Genomic DNA, 21,615 nt, shown 5'->3' with positions numbered 1-21,615 from the left:
AGAGTTCCTTACCTTAAGCTCCTGAATCTGGTTCATTACACAACACCCAATCCAGAATTGCCTTTTCCCTAGTGGGCCCAATGACAAACTGCTCTAAAAAGCCACTTCAAGGGCATTCTACAAATAGCTTTTCTTGGAATCCAGCATCAACCCAATTTTCCACCTACATATTGAAATCCGCATGACCATCAACAAATTGTTCTTTTTAACATGCCTTTTCTATCTCTCATTGCAATTTGTACCCCACATCCTGGTTACTGTCCAGAGAACTGTATGCAACTTCCATTATGGTACTTTACCCTTGCAGTTTTTAAAAACGCTAGCCAGGATTTTACATCTTCTGATTTTGTCATTTCTTCCTAAAGATTTGATTTCATTGGAGACCTTTTTTTTTTAGAGCATTCCATCTGTGTTCTCACAAATGCCCTTGATAAATGAAGCACAACCTTCCATACTTTTGTACTCAATTACACCCTGCAATAAACATCAACATTGCTAGTTCTTGTAATTACTCGTACTTGCATCCTAGCCTTTTGCAAACCATGTTCTGGAACTTGCTGTTGTCTTCATCTCTGAACTCTGTGATCTCAGACCATTCAGATTATTTTAACAGCTGAAAACATAATAAATAGCAGAAAAGACTAGCAATTAAGATGCACAACTCTGTACCATTGTTTAAATTCTATCACAGAATACAGGAAGCCTTTTAAAAAAATAATAGCAGTAAATGTAATTGAATTCTTTACACATAAGAAAACAGCTTTTGGACAAAAGAAGATACTGTAAAAGAAAATCTTGTGTTTGTTTTCTCCAGTCAGCTTTCACAAATCACTTGTTCTTCATAATGACAACCAACAATGTAATTTTCTGCAGTGAGGGTAGAAAAAATATTTTTTGCTTAGAAGACTTTATTTGCTGCAGTTAATGAAAGACAGTAAGATGTATTCAAGGGTTACACCACAAAATTATTTCACTGAAAATAGATTTCAGAATAGAAAGCATTAAAAAAAAAGACAGCAGATGTCAATCTTGCAAAAATATTGATGTTAGAAACTAGCAGGCAACAAACATGGAGAAACATATTTAATGTTTAAGGTTCAATGATATTTCTTCAAAAGGTAGGTACTGTATATTATTCAGATATTTAATTCAGTCCTGAAGAAAGGTCTCAATCTGAAAAGTCAACCGTCCATTTCCAGGAAGTAGACTTGGTTGTCAGAGTCTATTTGAGATGCATGCCATGAGGAGCATTTAATAGGTAGTGGGAGCTTGTCCCCACTGCCTCCCCGGCTACAACAACCTTAAGGAACCATTTCTTAGATATTACACCAGTTATATTTGCAATATATGGAATATGCAAGCACAATTACAAATAATTTGAGGTCGCAATGCTTTCAAGTATTTATTTTTTTTTTTGCAATATTAGACATTTATTAACTTTACAGAAATAATAATTTATTTGATTCCACTATTAGCCATTGTCTGAGCCTTGCAAACACCCTTTCCTTTCACCACAAATGGGGTTCCTTTGTATGTGGCAATACATTCTTCATTTGTGCTTAGATCAGGCTGAACTTGATCCCATATTTTCTTCTTTGGATTTAGCTCCTTGTCAGGTTCACCTGTAGAGGTAACACAGAATTCATTAAATAGTGCAGATTCAAAGGAAAGGAACACATGCATACTTACTAGCTTTGCAGGAAGTTGTTTCAACATTACCAACAATACCAATACCAGTAACAATACCAAACAATACGCAATACCAAATTCAACAGTACAAAGGAAACATAAAAGTTGATTATATCTTTATTTCTCACATGTACATCAAAATTTTCCTTAAGGTAGTCATAGCTGGGGGTGAGAAGTGAGGGCTGTTCTGGGGACAACCAAGTACAGCTTCTGACTTTCACGTGTGGCTTAGCTACTAAGCCCCGCAGAACCATTTATACTGACAGAAATAGGGGTAAAGGTAGATTACTGAAACCGGTTACCAAGGCAGATGGGGTTTGTTAGCCGTGATCAGCAGCTGATCTGGGAAATTCTGATCTCAAACCTTCGCTGCCTTACAGCTATACCCACTCATGGGGAAAGCTTCAGGAGTAAACCTCAATGAAAAATCCAGAGCTGGAGTCCCTCAGGCAGTCCTACGTTGAGTTCAACATTGACTGGTAACTCCTGCGATACCACTGTATCGGTCTCTGCTGTTCCTTTGGATTCATCAGCTGCTTGGAGAGAGAGGAAGCCTATTGCATGGGCAACAGCTTGCTCTCCATATTGTACTGCCCAGCCTTGCGTATGACAGCTAGGACGCAACACCATGGTCAACCCCGAACAATGGAGGGCTTCAGACATCGGAACATTAAGTGAAAGGTGCCATTAATACACTATTCACTAATTAAATTATTGCTTAAGAGGTTATTGAAACTCAACATGGACAGAAGTAAAAAATGACACGATAACTTCTATAGCGAAACTCAAAATGGCATGAAGGAACAAAGAAAACAAAGGGCAGGGAGACAAATTATAAAGGCACAAAAGTGACAATTTAAGATTGTCATGTTACACATTAAAGAATATTAGTTAAGTTGATGAACATAATCAAGTCTGATAATCCACTATCTGATGATTGTGAATCCTAATGGTTCAGCATTTGAACCACTGGGGCACTCCCTTTCAGGGGCTTGTTTCTTGTGCTCCATTTAAACTTATAAGGTTCACCCAAAAACATTATACAACTATGTAACATTTTAAAAAGCTGGAATTCATTCTCTTGGGTATTAATGGATGTAAGATCCAATAATCTCAAAACTCTGCCAGATTAATTCCAAAATCTTAAACATCCTGGATTACTGGGATTTTATTGTAGTTTTGAAAATCTACTCTACTTCCAAAGGAACTGACAAAAATTAAAAGTGAAAACTAACCAATTCAAGCCCAAATTATGCCTTTAGTGCATAAACCAAGGTTTGAGTCCCTTCAATACCTAATATTTGCTTTTGCAGTTATAAGTTTTGAATATAGCAGTCCAAATAGATTTAAAAGGAAGATTTATATTCAAGGTGATCACCCTCAAGACCAACTTGAAGGCAATTTAGTGAATTAACAATCAATGAAGGGCTGGCAAAATAGATCAGCAACCTACCAGGATAGTTTTCAAAAGTTATTCGATCTCCAGGGAGGGCATCACATGGAGGATCCAAGATTTCAACTTTCTCTGGTGAGCTTGCACACATCACCATAGCTTGTGAGACTACTCCCCGCATCTTAGCTGGTTTGAGATTGCACAGCATTACTGCCAGTCGATTTTGCATCTGCAGAAACAGAAAATTTCACTTTGTAGAAAAACCTGCAAAAATTCTAAACTTGTTTGGAACATGCATAATTCAAGATTACAATAATTTTGGAAAATCTATGCAGGGCATTCAATTGTCCAAGTTCTATTGTTCATGAAGACAATGGGGTGACCCATTGGGGCACCCTTTGAGAGAAAGGTAGTGCAGTCTGATGTGACCAGAATGAACATGAAATTTTCCTTAATGCTATTGGTATTGCTTTGCTTTGAAAATTGAAGAATAAAAACCAGTTTATTAAAGAAGAAAGACATGTAGCAAGGCAAACATAGCTCCTCCTCATTTAACGAAGGACAATTCTGATGGTAACATTTCTGGTTGATCTGCCACCCTTGTGCCTCTCATTGTCATTCTGGGGACGTGCAGTCCTTTAATGCGCTGTTTCTTCAGCTCTTCTGCTGTTTGTTCTTTGTCTCTGATCTTGGAGATGTCCATTTCTCAGCTCCCTCTCCCCTCCTCCTGTGCCTGTTGTTGTCATTCTGGAGTCGAGCATACCTCTGTATCTTCTTCTTCTCCTCATCTTTTTTGTCCTGACCCTTTGATCCTGGAGTCGTGTGCAGCTCTGGCCTCATCCAATTCTTGTTCTCTCCCTTTCCTTGCCGCTTCCTGACGACGTTTGGCATCCCCCTTCTCTTCCCACGTGACATAATTAGGCTGACCATATTTTTTTTACCCTAATGCTGGATGGAAGTTATGAAGCAGTAATACCAAAGCAAGCTGATTATTCTTGATGATGTGGTTGACGCTCTCCTAAATGGATGTGATATAGTCACCGCTGTCCTTTAACTGCAGCAAAGGGTTTTATGGGGGTCTCGAAGTACGTCATTACGGGTTACGGGATGTTATGTCATGCTTAAATTTAGAGATGATCCGATGTTCAGTTTTTTTATTTTCCAGTATTTTTATTAATTTACATATAAGAATACAGAGTACAAAATATATATCAATGCATTATACTAAATTGTATATAAAGACTCCTTACCCTATATTCATACAGATTGATTAATTCGTAACATTGAAATACAGTAATTTTATTTTATTAAAAAAAATCTAACCCTCTACCAAGACCAAAGCTAATTAGTAAAGAAAAAAAAAATGAACCTAGTCAAGACTTTTATATATTGTGGGGAACATTTTTGAGTTAGTTTCAAAACCTTTGATTTGTTGTAAAGTATAGATGGTGGCTAATAATATATTTTATTATATGATAAGAGTCCCCCTCCCACTTTTTTTCTTGCTTTTCCTAACAGCTCTGACTTTGGTAATGGGTTTAGATTTTTTTCTGTATACCAGATTTTTAATATTTCAATATTACAATTTAATTTAATTTTTATGAATACAAGGTTTTGTGATTGTTACTGTATTTTTAATACAATGTATTTAGTACTTTTTTTTGACTTGTATATCTTCTTGTACTCTATTCCTTTATGCAGAAGCTAATAAAAATACTGAAAGTACATCATTACAGTAAGATTTAATGATCTCTTATTGATGGGTGGCAGTTAGATCTGTCCCAATCCTGCACATGCTGGTGATTAGCAGAATCTGACCGCTCGAAATAGAGCTGCCCTGCCCTTTTGCTCCAGTTGGTGTCGCTGCTGAGGCTGGCCGTGCGCATGCATCGTGGTGTCGTGTCCCAATTTTCATGATGGCAGATCAGCTCTCGGGTGAAAGGCAGCCTGTTGATTTTTGCGAATGAACAATTTTATACGAATATATAACCCTGAACTTTGCCTGCACTCTGTAAGTTAGCAAATTTTAAGTCGGTTTAGCCAAAACAACTGCTGCTGTAATGCACCTTGCGCTAATTGGAGGTCACAAACAGAGCACGAGAGCTTTAGTAGTATATAGATAGAAAAGCTACAAAATGATCAAGGTAGAGCATAAGGTCACAAGAGAACTCATAAGCACAAGTAAAATGTATTGCTATGCATCTGCGTCTAGAACTGGATGTCAGCAATTTAAGATCAGAACAACAGCATTTAAAAATTGTCAGAATTACAAAGCTCTTGTAAAAACAGAAAGGAGCTACCTGTACAGTAAATTATGTTTGTTAGAGAAAGGTACAATATGGAATGAGAAATTGATGGAATTATGATTCAAATCACCAGTGGCCTCACCAAATAGTGAATCAGGCTAAAGGGATTTTATGGTCAACCTTACTATTGGATCCATCTAACTTCTAGGATGAAAGGCATCTTTGATGATCAATAAGCATCCAGATTGAATATTTGGGGCAACTTAAGACTATTAGCTCCATAGTATAACAGTGATGAAATGGTTTAAAGAGAAATGCATTTGTAGTTTGTCTTGCTGCTACGGGCCAACTGTAATGAATAAATAGTCGGCCCACCTTATCCATGGGGGATTGGTTCCGAGACCCCCCGTGGATACCAAAAAACGCGGATGCTCAAGTCCCTTATTTAACCTGGCTCAGTGCGGTGGTCTTTAGGATCCAGCGGAACTCCGGACTTTATTTCACATGTTCAGTGCGGTGGACATTAGGACCCAGCGCAGCTCTGAATCTGCGGTATTTCTGTTCACGAAAATAATCATGATCACGATTGAAAATAAGGTGGAAGTAATAAAGCGATCGGAAAGAGGTGAAACGCTATCGGTCACTGGAAAAGCCTTAAGCTACAGTCGGTCAACAATCGGAACAATTTTAATGGCGAATGTGAAGGCCCTGCCCTGATGAAAGCTACAATTATTACTAAGCAACGCAGTGGTTTAATTATTGAAATACGTATGTTTCTTAAGTGTTTTATATGCATAGAAAGGTAAAATATGTACTATATACTAAGAAAAACGTTTGACTGACGCTAAATAATACCGGATGTACCTGTTCTGACCTCAAATCTGACTTAAAGATGGACTCAGGAATGGAACTCATTCATAACCCGGGGACTGCCTGTACTTTTAAGTCATTTCTAGATTACTTATAATACCTAATACAATGTAAATGCTACGTAAATAGTTGTTATACTGTATTGTTTAGGGAATAATGACAAGAAAAAATAGTCTGTACATGCTCAAACAACGAGTGCTGGAGTTTTTTTTCCCGGGTTTTCCCGATCCACGGTTGGTTGAATCCGTGCATGCGGAATCCGCGGATAAGGAGGGCCGACTGTAAATCAAAGCTATTCCAGGGTGAATGTACAGGCTGTTATTGTTATATCGATACATATAATTTAGAGCCCTGACCATGTTAACCTTGATAAGAAAACTGTCTCTAATACTATTGAATGCACAGAAAACATAAGGCAGACATAGTTACAATCACTTCTATTGCTGAGAAGCTAAACTGAAACTGGCGCTAGAGATCGAGGAATTTCAATTCTATACAGGGCTAGGTGAAAGCAGGCAAAGAGCACAAACATATGCAGTTGCCAAGTCCAAACTCCAACCACTGCATCCCAGATTCAGTATAACATTGTTATGTGATATAATTCAGCTTACTCTTACACACGACAAAACAGACTGCTCTAGGGACTGCTTGCGCAAAGGGCAAATAATCAGCAGAAATAAACTGGAATAGGTAGAAATGTACTACTGTAACAAAATAGTTTGTATGGATGGTATACAAGACAAGCCATTCGCTGTACCTTGGTACATGTGACAATAATAGACCAACTTAGAATTCTGAAGCAGAGTGCAACTGATCCTATACTTCTCTGAACTACGCCAGAGGAATTTAAAATCCTTTGGAAAGATTGATTTGATATTTACAAGAAAACTCTCAGTTGGGTTCTCTCAAGATGCTTCACAATTAATATTAATGACTATTTAACTTTTAGGTGGGATAGGGTGAAACTGGAGGGAAGGGATGGTGGTGGATTTTGACAAAATAGGCTATTTCTTTATTTCACAGTTAGGACGTATATAGTTACACTGCTATTTAAGTAGGATTACACACCAATGTAATTTATTTCCACATCAAATCAACATAAGGTAGCATCAGATACACTCAGTATTGAGATATGCCCTCATCATTTCTTTAACAACTTTTGATTAATGAGTTTGGCTTGAGAGGCTTCTAAGTTGTTTGTAATTTATGTCATTTTTTCTTATGGCAAATAAAATGAGCCAAAGTAATTTATTTGAGGTAAAATTTTCTAATAAACTTGAAATAAGTTCCCAGGTCTAACACTTCAAATTTTTAACATTTCAAAAAGAGCTGCCTTAAGGATCATCACCCGGTAGACTCAGATCTACTGTGATAAAGTGCTTAGAGGTCAATCATGACTAGAATTAACCCCTGCCTGAGCAAGAAACTGGACCCTCCGCAATTAGTATACATCACAACAGGTCTATAGCAGATGCAATCGCACTGGCTCTCACTCAGCTTTGGACCACCTGGACAACAGGAATACTTACTTCAGGCTGCTACTTATTGATTACAGCTCAGTGCTCAACACCATCACACCCTCAGTACTAATCAACAAGTTTTAAATCCTGGGCCTCTTGTATGACGTTCTGCAACTGAATCTTTGATGTCCTCACCAAAAGACCACAGAAGGCATGGACGCAGATAATTATCTCCATCTCAGAGACAATCAACACAAGTGCACCTCAAGGATGTGTGCTTAGTCCTGTTATGATCCCAGCCCCCTCCTTCCTGAGAATCGCAAGATCGCTATTAATTCGGGTCTTGGACCCAGGAAATGAGAGAGAATCCTCAGAAAGACAACACAACGGATTTTGACCATTGTTTCTTGGAGACACCTTTGTGGATTGCGACTCTATGCTACGTGCCAGCTATCATGCTACGTGGACACCCTCGGGCAATGTGGGGTGGGGATTGTATCACCCCACCTTGATTGACATCTACAACTCTGCAAGTCAAGATAAAAGGGGGCTGCAGGGGGCAGTCCCCCAGCGACGCACCAGAAGGAGACACCATCGCTCATCGCTCCCGTGATAATGGGAAGCTATTCGGAAGCCACGTGTGGTTCGTTTCCCCTAGCCTGGGGAACGAGTGGCTGATAACACCGAAAAGGACTTCGAACTGACAACGAGGAACCCACGTTCCCGATTCAACGATTTGAGTCCAAAAGGCTGGCAAGTTTATTTTCTCACCAAAAATCTCTCTCTCCAACACGTGAAACCCAGCAGTCCCCAAAAGGCAAAAAGCCTGCATGAACTCGAGAGACTTTGATATTTCCATCGGACAATATTTTTACCCCTAGACAAATGATAGAGCTACTTCTTAGTGTTGATTATGACTATACCCACGCTTTAGATTGAGTATTGATGACGTATATTATATGAATGTTTGTATTAACCTTACTTTTGTGCCCCTTTATAAATAAAAACGTTTAAAAAATAGTACCATCAGACTTCAATGGACCTCTCTATCTTTGCTGGTAAGTGACCCAGTTACGGGGTTTGTAACAGTCCACAATTCTACTGCCTCAACACTCATGTGTATGTGGCTAGGTACAGCTCAGACCCATCTATAAATTCACCAAAGACACAACTGTTGATGACATAATCTTAGATGCTGAGGAGTACAGGAGCCAGATAGATCACAGCTGGTTGAGTGGTGTCACAGCAGCAACCTTGTACTCAACATCAGTAAGACCAAGGAACTGATTGTGGAAAGGGAAAGTTGGGAAAACAAAAGTCTTCATTGGGGGGGGGGGGGCAGCAGTGGAAAGGGTAAGGGTTTGCACTACTTATTTTTATATTGTAGTTTTACTTTTTGTATTGCACTGAACTGCTGCTGCAAAACAACAAATTTCATAACATACAACGGTAATAATTAACCTGATTCTGATTTATTTAATATAATGAAATTTTAAAGCTATAATAGAGAGACTTTAAGAGGGTAAGTATGAAACTGTCCAAATTACATTTCCACAGCCAACACATCCAGCACAAATGGCTTGGTGCATGTTTTAGATTTCAAATTTTTTTTTATTTTTTTTAAAAAAGAGCACCACATCTGGAGACAATGTAAAACATGTGAAAGCAAATGAAACACACTGGTTAAAGACTGAAAAAAACTATTTCTCCATGGAGAAGGGTTGTCTGCAACTTAGCTGGAAATTTCAAGCACTATAAATATCACAGGAGTAGATTTAACAGAACCAGAAGGCCTTCCAGAAGACAGATTAAGGCACAAATTCACATAAATGATTGGCAAGTTTCTATTCCCTGTTGCAGACTCGATTTTATTTCCTGCAGAAAAGCTTTAACATTAAAAGAATGATTGGAAAACCTAGCTCAGCAGTATGACAGGACAACAAAACATACAATGAGCTTATTTCTCCTTTTCTCACAATCCTATTTCCCTATAACCTAACACTTCTAAAGATAGTAGCTTCATTATTAACTTGTGTACTAAATAGTTAACAGAACATAAAATTTTTTGTGAAGTGAAACAAAATTAATGAAATCTAATTTTTCTTGTGCATCATGGTAGGAAAATATTTGCCTACATAGTCACACAATTTGGATTAATATTTAGTCAATATATCTTTTAAATGACCTCTAGAAGTGAAACTATAGGCACTGGTCATTCCAAACACATTATTTACATAATGGCATTAATCTCAACTTCCTTTTAACACACTTCATAGGAACAAAACAATTCTTGAAGCCAGCAGTTTATAATAATTGAGAGGGGTGCTGTAATGGGATGTGTTCCATAAACTTCAAGGGAGGTGAAGCAACACAACCTTGAGAAAATAGGCTATGGAAGCATGTTATCAAAGTAGAGTGCAGCCATATCTTTTCTCCTTTGTTTTACTTTTTATAAGATCTGCATTCATTACCAGCGCACAACAACAAACTTTCATGTCAAATCTAATGTTATTCATGCAAAATGTAAAGCAATTCTATCCATTTTATCCTTCAAAAAAAAGAAAAACCTTCTCGTCTGCATTGCTGAGCATGGAGATGTAGCCAAATAAAAGTGCACTTGAAAGCACAGAAAATATGCTTCCCAACAGGAATGCCTTCAAGCTCTCTGCTTCTTTCTGGACAAGAGACTAATCAGATGTCCTCCACCATCAGGCTGAACTGGTTATCACCCTCAACAATTTCTCTTTTGTCTCCTACCAAGGTGTGGCCTTGGAACCCGCATGGGCACCATCTATAGGTGCCTTTTTGTTGGCTCCGTGGAACATTCCATGTTCTAAGTCTACACTGGTAAAGCTCCCTATCTCTTCCTTTGCTACAATAATGACTGCATTGGTGCTACTTCCTGCACCCATGCTGAGCTTGTCAGTTTTGTATCCAACTTCCATCCTGCCCTCAAATGTACTTCATCTACCTGCAACACCTCTCTCCCTTTTCTTGATCTCAGTTTCCCCTCTCTGGAGGCAGTCCAGCTACCAACACTTATTACAAACCTAATGACTCTCAGTAATCTTGACTATCTCTCTTCCCTGGATGCTGCCTGACCTGCTGAGTTCCTCCAGCAGTATGTGTGAGTTCCTTTTCCTATGCTATGACTTATAAAAAGAAATTCCCTTTTCTCAGTTCTTCCATCTCATCTATTCTTAGGATGAGCTATTATTCTAGAGCATCTGCAGTGTACACCTTTTTCAAGGAATGTGGTTTCCTTTCCACCACCATTGATGCTGCCCTCACTTACATCTCCTCCATTTCCCACATACCTGACCCCAATGCATTCTTCCCCAAATAACAAGAATAGAGTTCCCATTGTCCCTACCCCTAACACCCAAGCTTCTGTATCCAGCACATCATTCTGCGAAACTTCTGCCATCTACAATGGGAACCCACAACTAAGCATGCCTCCCTTCACTATCCATAGGGATCGCTCTCTACTAGACTCATTTGTCCTCTCACACCTCCACACTGATCTCCTTCCTGCAAGTGTGACAAGTGTTACACCTGCCCCTACACCTCCTCCTTCACCATCATTCAGAACCCCAAAAAGTCCTCCCAGGTGAGACGACACTTTACCTGAGAGTCTGTCAGGGTCATTTACCTGATCTTTTTCTACATCGGTGAGACAAATCCGATGAGGGATACACACAAAATGCTGGAGGAACTCAGCAGGCCAGGCAGCATCTATGGAAAAAAGTATAGACAATGTTTCGGGCCAAGACCCTTCACCAGGACTGAAGAGAAAAAGATGAGTAGATTTAAAAGGTGGGGGAGTGAAAAAAGAAACAGAAGGTGATACACAAAACCTTGAGGGGGAGGGATGAAATAAATAGCTGGGAAATTGATTGGTGAAAGGGATACAGGGCTGGAGAAAGGGGGAGTCTAATAGGTGAGGAAAGAAGGCCATGGAAGAAAGAAAAGGGGAGAGGAGCACCAGAGGGATGTGATAAGCAAGCAAAGATATAAGGTGAGAGGGGGAAAAGGGGATGGGGACTGGTGAAGGAGAAGGCCATTATTCCCAACCCCCCCTCCCAAAGCTATTTACTTCATCCCTCCACCTCTCAGTTTTACCCTCTTGTCCCCCACCTTTAAAATCTACACCTCATCTCTTTCTCTCCAGTCCTGCTGAAGGGTCTCGGCCCAAAACATCTTTTTACCCCATAGATACTGCCCGGTCTGTTGAGTTCGTCTGGCATTTTGTGAGTTGCTTGGATTTCCATCATCTGCAGATTTTCTCTGGTTCGTGATAGATTTAGGGACTGCTTCTTCAAGCACCTTAACGCTATTTGCTGCAAAAGGTGGGTTTTCTCCATGGCCACCCATTTCAATTCAAATTCCCATTCCCACATGTCAGTCCACGGATTGCTCTACTATCATGACAAAGCCACACCCAAGGCTGGCCAGTGGAGGAGCACCTGATATTTCATCAGGGTAGCCTCCAACCTGATGCCAGGAACAGTGATTTCTCTAACTTCTTCCCCTGCCCCCTTCCACATTCTGATTCCCTTCCTCACCCTTCCCTTTCTTCCATGGTCCGTTTTCCTCACCCAGATTTTTCCTCCTTCATTGCTTTTAGCTCTTCCACCCACCACCTCTCAGCTTCTCACTTAACCTGATCTGCCCCACACCCCCACCGTACCTCTCACATGGTTTCACCTATCACCAGCCAGCTCACGCTCCTTCCCCTCGCCCAACCTTCTGCCTTCTGCCCCTTTCCTTTCCAGTCCTGCTCAAAATTCAGCAGAGAGGAAAAGCTGACAATAGCATACACAGGAGGAGGCTTTTGAGACCATTAGCAGATGGGCACATATCTGGAACTTATGTTTAAAAGAATTATGATGGCAGGACATCAAATTTTGAGGGAAATTGGGTTGTGTTTGTCATGTTTACAGAAAGTATCTTCAAAAGAAAAATTATACAATGGGATGCGCAAAACACATAAGATTATTGTAATAATACTACAAAGTTTGGCAGTAAGGCAACTACTGGGTTGTTTAAAGCAATTCTCTCATGATGGACTCTTTACAAGCAGGCTATGCTTCCTTTTAAATGTTTGGATCTTTACCAGACACAGTGATAATTTGAAGGCTGCCCTCTCTACCCACTTTGATGGTTACCAAATTCTTGTGCTCAGTTTACCTCAATATTATCATTAGATCCACACTGCTGCAAACTGATGTGTGCACAGAGTACCATACCATGAGAGTAATGTATGCATCATTTCTCAGGAAAATTGCTTCAGCTCCTGCCCATCTCTCTATCTCCTCTTTAGCCACACATATATACCACCTAGGTTTACAAAATGATGGAAATCGATTAGAATAGATCTGAAATTACTTTGGAGTGTTTGTTCAATATTTTGAAAAAACAATTATGTTAGCACATGATCATATACAAATTTTTAAAAATGAGTGCTTAATATCTGCTAAATCCACTTAATCAAACACAAATGATGCCAGTGTTATACAATTAGGACTTGAAGGAGATTAAGGAGACTTTCCATTGCGTATTAGATAAACAGTCGATGAAATAGAAGTAGCTTATGCAAATATGCAGTGGCAGGAGAATAAAATTGAGGACTTGAGGTCAAGATTGCTGAATCAGAGGAAATGAAAGATTGGCATGTTCTATGATTGATTGAGATGCGGCTTACTCCCAGCAAGCCAGATATGGCAATGACCTGAAGGCATCTCGATTCACAGAATGGAAGAAACTGTTGATTCAGAAAAGGCAAAAGGTGGAGGTCCACATTTCAGAATAAACTCTCGGTGGTACTCAAACGTGGCAGGTTTGTCAAACTGGTGTTCTCCCAACCTTGAACACCTAACGGTCCAATGCAGTCTGTTCTATTTACCTAGGGAGTCCACCTTCATAAGCACGACCGCAGTTTACCTCCAGCGGCAGACTACAATTAAGTGCTTGAGATATTGCTATCAAGAAACAGTCCAACCCGAAGCATTTCAAATCATAGTCGAGGATTTCAGCCAAGATCGTTGAATAAAACCAATTACCATCAGCAGATAACCTGTAGCACCAGAGTCCCAACACACTAGGACACTGTTATACCAACATAAGGAATGCCTCCTGTAACATGCCTAGACTGCATTTCAGTAACTTTGATCACTTGGCTGTCCTTCTACCAGCAGACAGGAAGAGGCTAAAGAGCAAAGCTTCTAAGATTAGTACAACAAAAAGGTGGTCGCATGAGGCAGAAGAGCGGCTACGGGACTGCTTTGATTTGGTGGACTGGGCCATGTTTAAGGACTCATCTGTGGATCTGAATGAACACACCATAATTGTCACGGACTTTATTAAAACAGCTGTAGATGAAGGTGACCCACAAAACTATTCAAAGTCTTCCCAAACCAGAAGCCCTCGATGAACTATGAAATTCACAATCTGCTGAGGTCCATCTCAAGGGCATTCAAGTCTGGTGACCGGGAAAGTTATAAGAGGCATAGGTACAATCTCCAGAAAACTATTTTGTGGGCAAGGTGGCAATTCCAAAACTCAATGAAGGATGCTTGAGAGTTGTGGCAAGGCTTGAATGCAAAAACCTCTTATAAAAGGTAGATCAAGCGACATGGGCAACAACATGGTTTCACTTCCAGATGAGATCAATGCAGACAGAGAAAAAGGAGGGTGGGGGGGGGGGTGGGGGGAGAAATAATAACAAAGAGATGGGGTAAGAAGGAGAGGAGGGGCATTAACAAAAGTTACAGAAATCACTCTTCATGCTCCTCCCCTTCTTACTCCATCCCTTATTTATTTATTATTCCCCCCCTTTATTTTTCTCTCTCTGCCCCTCTCACAATCACTCCTTGCCTGTTCTCCCTCTGGTGCTCCTCTCCCCCTTTCTTTCTCCCTAGGCCTCCCATCCCATGATCCTTTCCCTTCTCCAGCTCTGCATCCCTTTTGCCAATCAATTCTCCAGCTCTTAGCTTCACCCCTCCCTTCCTGTCTTCTCCTATCATTTTGGCTCTCCCCCTCCTACTTTCAAATCACTTGCTATCGCTTTTTTCAGTTAGTCCTGTCAAAGGGTCTCAGCCCGAAACTTCGACTGTACTTCTTCCTATAGATGCTGCCTGGCCTGCTGCGTTCCACCAGCATTTGTGTGTATTGCTTGAATTTCCAGCATCTGCAGATTTCCTCGTGTTTGAGCTGATTATTGATTTCAAGAGGAGGAAACCAGAGGCCCAGGAGTCAGTCCTCAGAGGATTAGAGATGGAGAGGGTCAGCAATTTTAAATCCTCAGTGTTATTATTATTATTATTTTGGAGGACCTGTCCTGGGCCCAGGCACGCTAGGTCAATTACGAAGAAAGCACGCCTTTGCCTCTACTTCCTTAGAAGTTTACGAAGGTTCAGCATGACGTTTAAACTTTGACAAACCTCTTTAGATGTGTAGTGCAGAGTGTATCGACTGGTTGGACAGCCTGGTATGGAAATATCAATGCTCTTGAATAGAAAATCTGACAAAAATAATAGTGGATACAGCTCAGTCCATTACGGGTAAAGCCCTTCCCACCATTGAGCACATCTACACGGAGTGCTGTCGCAGAAAAGCAGCATCCATCAAGGGACTCTCACCATCCAGACCATGCTCTCCTTGCTGCTACCATCAGTAAGATACAGGAGCATCCGGACTCACATCACCAGGTTCAGGAACAGTTATTACCCCCTCAACTATCAGGCTCTTGAACCAGAGAGGATAATTTCATTCAACTTCACTTGCCCCACAACTGAACTGTTCCCATAACCCAAGAATTCACTTAAAAGGACTTATCAGCTCATGTTCTGGATATTTATTATTATATACATTTGCAAAGTTTTTTTATCTTTTGCATGCTAGTTGAACGCCCAAGTTGATGCAGTCTTTCATTGATTTTATTATTCTACTATGGATTTATTGAGTATACCCACAAGAAAATGAATCTCAGGGTTGTAAACACGAGGAAATCTGCAGATGTTGGAAATTCAAGCCACACACACAAAATGCTGGTGGAGCGCAGCAGGCCAGGCAGCATCTATACGAAGAAGCACAGTCAATGTTTTGGGCCGAGACCCTTTGTTAGGACTAACTGAAAGAAGAGAGTAAGAGATTTAAAAGTAGGAATGGGAGGGGGAAATACAAAATGACAGGAGGAGGGGAGGGGTGAAGCTAAGAGCTGGAAAGTTGATTGGCAAAAGGGATGCAGAGCTGGAGAAGGGAAAGGATCATGGGATGGGAGGCCTAGGGAGAAAGAAAGGGGGAGAGGAGCACCAGAGGGAGATGGAGAACAGGCAAGGAGTGATTGTGAGAGGGGCAGAGACAGAAAAAAAAGGAGGGGGAATAAATAAGGGATGGGATAAGAAGGGGAGGAAGGGCATTAATGGAACTTAGAGAAATCAATGTTCATGCCATCAGGTTGGAGGCTACCCATACGGAATATAAGGTGTTGTTCCTCCAACCTGAGTGTGGCTTCATCTTGACAGTAGAGGCGGCCATGGATAGACATATCAGAACGGGAATGGGATGTGGAATTAAAATGCGTGGAGACTGGGAGATCCTGCTTTCTCTGGCAGACAGAGCGTAGGTGTTCAGTAAAACGGTCTCCCAATCTGCATCGGGTCTCACCAATATATAAAAGGCCACACTGGCAGCACCACAGTATACACACCAGCCGACTCGCAGGTGTCGCCTCATCTGGAAGGACTGTCTGCGGCCCTGAATGGTGGTGAGGGAGGAAGTGTACGGGCAGGTGTAGCACTTGTTCCGCTTACAAGGATAAGTGCCAGGAGGGAGATCGGTGGGAAGGGATGAGGGGGACAAATGGACAAGGGAGTTTTGTAGGGAGCAATCCCTGCGGAAAGCAAAAGGGCGGGGGGGGGGGGGGGAAGGAAAGATGTGCTTGGTAGTGGGATCCCGTTGGAGGTGGTGGAAATTACAGAGAATTATATGTCGGACCTGGAGGCTGGTGGGGTCGTAGGTGCGGACAAGGGGAACCCTATCCTGAGTGGGGTGGCGGGCAGATGGGGTGAGGGCAGATGTGCATGAAATGGGAGAGATGCGTTTGAGAGCAGAGTCGATGGTGGAGGAACGGAAGCCCCTTTGTTTAAAAAAGGAAGACATCTCCTTCATCCTGGAATGAAAAGCCTCACCCTGAGAGTAGATGCGGCAGAGACAGAGGAATTGTGAGAAGGGGATGGCATTTTTGCAAGAGACAGGGTGGGAAGAGGAATAGTCCAGGTAGCTGTGAGAGTCAATAGGCTTATAGTAGGTATCAGTAGGCAAGCCGTCTCCCGAGATGGAGACAGAAAGATCAAGAAAGGAGAGGGAGGTGTTGGAAATGGACCAGGTAAATTTGAGGGCAGGGTGAAAGTTGGAGGCAAAGTTAATGAAGTCAACGAGGTCAGCATGCGTGCAGGAGGCAGTACCAATGCAGTCATCGATGTAGCGAAGGAAAAGAGGGGGACGGATACCTGTATAGGCTTGGAACATGGACTGTTCCACAAAGCCAACTAAAAGGCAGGTTATAGATTGTGACATATATGTACTTCAATAATAAACTTACCTGAACTTAAGACAATGTGACATTTGCGGGTGTGAATTGGGATGATGTTTTCGCAGGGAAATGTACTATGGACATGTGGTCGATGTTTAATGATATTTTGCAGGATGTTAGGGATAAATTTCTCCCGGTGAAGAAGATAAAGAATGGTAGAGTGAAGGAACCATGGGTGACAAGTGAAGTGGAAAATCTAGTCAGGTGGAAGAAGGCAGCATACATGAGGTTTAGGAAGCAAGGATCAGATGGGTCTATTGAGGAATATAAGGTAGCAAGAAAGGAGCTTAAGCAGGGGCTGAGAAGAGCAAGAAGGGGGCATGAGAAGGCCTTGGCGAGTACGGTAAAGGAAAACCCTAAGGCATTCTTCAATTATGTGAAGAACAAAAGGATGACAGGAGCAAAGGTAGGACCGATTAGAGATAAAAGTGGGAAGATGTGCCTGGAGGCTGTGGAAGTGAGCAAGGTGCTCAATGAATACTTCTCTTCGGTATTCACCAATGAGAGGGAACTTGATGATGGTGAGGACAATATGAGTGAGGTTGATGTTCTGGAGCATGTTGATATTAAGGGAGAGGAGGTGTTGGAGTTGTTAAAATACATTAGGACAGATAAGTCCCCGGGGCCTGACGGAATATTCCCCAGGCTGCTCCACGAGGCAAGGGAAGAGATTGCTGAACCTCTGGCTAGGATCTTTATGTCCTCATTGTCCACGGGAATGGTACCGGAGGATTGGAGGGAGGCGAATGTTGTCCCCTTGTTCAAAAAAGGTAGTAGGGATAGTCTGGGTAATTATAAGACCAGTGAGCCTTACGTCTGTGGTGGGAAAGCTGTTGGAAAAGATTCTTAGAGATAGGATCTATGGGCATTTAGAGAATCATGGTCTGATCAGGAACAGTCAGCATGGCTTTGTGAAGGGCAGATTGTGCCTAACAAGCCTGATAGTGTTCTTTGAGGTGGTGACCTGGCATATAGATGAGGGTAGTGCAGTGGATATGATCTACATGGATTTTAGTAAGGCGTTTGACAAGGTTCCACACGGTAGGCTTATTCAGAAAGTTAGTAGGCGTGGGATCCAGGGAAGTTTGGCCAGGTGGATTCAGAATTGGCTTGCCTGCAGAAGGCAGAGGGTCATGGTGGAGGGAGTACATTCAGATTGGAGGGTTGTGACTAGTGGGGTCCCACAAGGATCTGTTCTGGGACCTCTACTTTTCGTGATTTTTTTATTAACGACCTGGATGTGGGGGTAGAAGGGTGGGTTGGTAAGTTTGCACGCGACACAAAGGTTGGTGGTGTTGTAGATAGTGTAGAGGATTGTCAAAGATTGCAGAAGACATTGATAGGATGCAGAAGTGGGCTGAGAAGTGGCAGATGGAGTTCAACCCGGAGAAGTGTGAGGTGGTACACTTTGGAAGGACAAACTCCAAGGCAGAGTACAAAGTAAATGGCAGGATACTTGGTAGTGTGGAGGAGCAGAGGGATCTGGGGGGTACATGTCCACAGATCCCTGGAAGTTGCCTCACAGGTAGATAGGGTAGCTAAGAAAGCTTATGGGGTGTTAGCTTTCATAAGTCGAGGGATAGAGTTTAAGAGACACTATGTTATGATGCAGCTCTATAAAACTCTAGTTAGGTCACACTTGCAGTACTGTGTCCAGTCTGGTCGCCTCACTATAGGAAGGATGTGGAAGCATTGGAAAGGGTACAGAGGAGATTTACCACGATGCTGCCTGGTTTAGAGAGTATGGATTATGATCAGAGATTAAGGGAGCTAGGGCTTTACTCTTTGGAGAGGAGGAGGATGAGAGGAGACATGATAGAGGTGTACAAGATATTAAGAGGAATAGACAGAGTGGACAGCCAGCGCCTCTTCCCCAGGGCACCACTGCTCAGTACAAGAGGACATGGCTTTAAGGTAAGGGGAGGGAAGTTCAAGGGGGATATTAGAGGAAGGTTTTTCTCTCAGAGAGTGGTTGGTGCGTGGAATGCACTGCCTGAGTCAGTGGTGGAGGCAGACACACTAGTGAAGTTTAAGAGACTACTAGATAGGTATATGGAGGAATTTAAGGTGGGGGGTTATATGTGAGGCAGGGTTTGAGGTTCAGCACAACATTATGGGCTGAAGGGCCTGTAATGTGCTGTACTATTCTATGTTCTGATGCATTTCTGTTTCTGTCAATTAATTCTCTTCTGCTGTACTTATGGTAGAAATACATAGCTTACAATGAATAGAAAAGCATTTCCGATGGGCATAACCACTTAAATACTAATACAATTGGCCCTCCTTATCCACGGGGGATTGGTTCCGGGACACCCCGCGGATACCAAAACACGAGGATGCTCAAGTCCCTTATATAAAATGGCGTAGTATTTGCATATAACCTACGTACATCCTCCCGTATACTTTAAATCTTCTCTAGATTACTTATAATACCTAATACAATGCAAATGCTATGTAAATAGTTGTCACACTGTATTGTTTAGGGAACAAGGATGCTTTGGAGGAGGCTCAATAATACTAAAGTCAGATTCTGTGGAGATTGAGGGCGGAGGACCACTTCGGCAAACGACATGCCAGTTTTCAAAAGATCTAAGATTTCTACTTTCACGGCAAGAGATAACACTTTATGCTCCCTTTTAGCCTTTGAGGAATTGCTTTGACCACTTAATTGATTTTTAGGAGCCATTTTTTCACAGAAACAAAGTAGCGACCGAATGAGATGCGAGGCCAACAATGCTCAAACAATGAGTGCTGGAGAGAGAACTTCCGGGTTTTCCCGATCTGTGGTTGGTTGAATTCGCGCATGTGGAACCCGCAGATTAGGAGGGCCGACTGTATAGTTTATGACTATAACTGTTGATGTGAATTACAACTATTATTCACATATGCACAGTAAACTAGTCCTTCTTTAACATGGAAAATAATTAAACATGTAGTTTTTAAAAAATCACTCACAAATAAGAGGGGCAGAGCTAAGTTATGATGGCGCTAAATGGTGACTCCATTGCTTGCATCTTCGGAAACAGCTCTATTTCTAACTTTGATATCTCTTTTTTTCACCCCTTTCAAGATTCTTTTGAAGACCCTGACCTGGAGTTACACGCTGACTTTGGCTCTTTGCGGGAATGAGGCCCACTATCAGGACCTCACAACCGCCCGTTTCTTGATATCTCGAGGACGTGGCCTGGAAGGTGAGTGCACCTTCAAGGTTCCGGATTTTCGTGGCTCTGGAGACAGGATGAATCAAGGCTGGTGCCACTGCCTGATGCGTTGCAGGAGAACACTGAAGATCGGAAGCAGCGGGTGAACACCGAAGATCAGAAGCAGCGGGTTTGCTGCTGGCTACGTGCCCAGAGACCCGAGCTCTTTGGGCACAAGGCATGGAAAAAGCGACACAAGAGACAAAATTTTTAACACCATAAATCAGTGATTTGCTTGTTAGGTCTCCTCTCTTGGTGTGAAACGGGGTCACCTCTTTTTCCGTTATTAGAGAGAGGGAGAGAGCCTGTGGTATGTCAAATACCGGGAGACCAAGTAGTCTTTTGGGAACTGCAAGTCTGTGCCTTATTGATGCCTTGCTGCACGCTTGAGTGCTCGTGGGGGGGGGGGGGACGGGGGACAGGACGCGGATGGTTTATTGCTGGTGGGGAAAGGGGAATCATTGCCTTGCTGCTGCTTGTGCGTGGGGGGGGGGGGTGGGGGGAGGCTTTAGGGTTCCATACATTTTACTGTCATTTATTTTTGTGGATTTTGCGGAAAAAAAAGTATTCCAGGATGTATCTTGTATACATTTCTGTGACATTAAATGTACCTACTGAAACCTAGAAAACATACAGCACAATACAGGCCCTTCAGCCCACAAAGTTGTGCCGAACATGTCCCTACCTTAGAAATTACTAGTTACCCATAGCCCTCTATTTTTCTAAGCTCCATGTATCTATCAAGAAGTTTCTTATAAGATCCTATCGTATCCACCTCCACCACTGTTGCCGACAACCCATTCCACACACTCACCACTCTCTGAGTAAAAAATTTACCCCTCACATCTCCTCTGTACCTACTCCCAAGCACCTTAAACCTGTGCCCTCTTGTGGCAGCCATTTCAGCCCTGGGAAAAAGCCTCTGACTATCCACACAATCAATCCCTCTCATCTCCTTATACAACTCTATCAGGTCACCTCTCATCCTCCATCGCTCCAAGGAGAAAAGGCCGGGTTCACTCAACCTGTTTCCACAATCCAGGCAACGCCCTTGTAAATCTCCTCTGCACCCTTTCTATGGCTTCCACATCCTTCCTGTAGTGAGGCGACCAGAACTGAGTACAGTACTTCAAGTGGGGTCTGACCAGTGCCTGTATAGCCG

At 42.0% G+C, this 21,615-nt stretch overlaps 1 protein-coding gene across 4 annotated transcripts in view; it reads right to left on the bottom strand.

Annotated features, from left to right (window-relative positions):
- Window positions 1-1,376: 1,376 nt before the first annotated feature.
- The window catches only part of aimp1a (aminoacyl tRNA synthetase complex interacting multifunctional protein 1a), a 60,588-nt gene continuing 40,349 nt past the window's right edge, over window positions 1,377-21,615 (bottom strand). For all 4 annotated transcript variants that reach the window (XM_073042495.1, XM_073042494.1, XM_073042497.1 and 1 more), the window contains exons 6-7: window positions 3,143-3,311; window positions 1,377-1,622 (exon numbers count right to left, since the gene is read on the bottom strand). In XM_073042495.1, the coding sequence (XP_072898596.1) occupies window positions 1,456-1,622; window positions 3,143-3,311 (336 nt within the window). In that variant the 3' untranslated portion in view covers window positions 1,377-1,455. The remainder of the gene's footprint in view (window positions 1,623-3,142; window positions 3,312-21,615) is intronic.

Source organism: Hemitrygon akajei, chromosome 4 (assembly GCF_048418815.1).
Source record: "Hemitrygon akajei chromosome 4, sHemAka1.3, whole genome shotgun sequence".
NCBI lineage: Eukaryota > Metazoa > Chordata > Chondrichthyes > Myliobatiformes > Dasyatidae > Hemitrygon > Hemitrygon akajei.
This window is presented reverse-complemented; position numbering and strand designations above follow the sequence as displayed.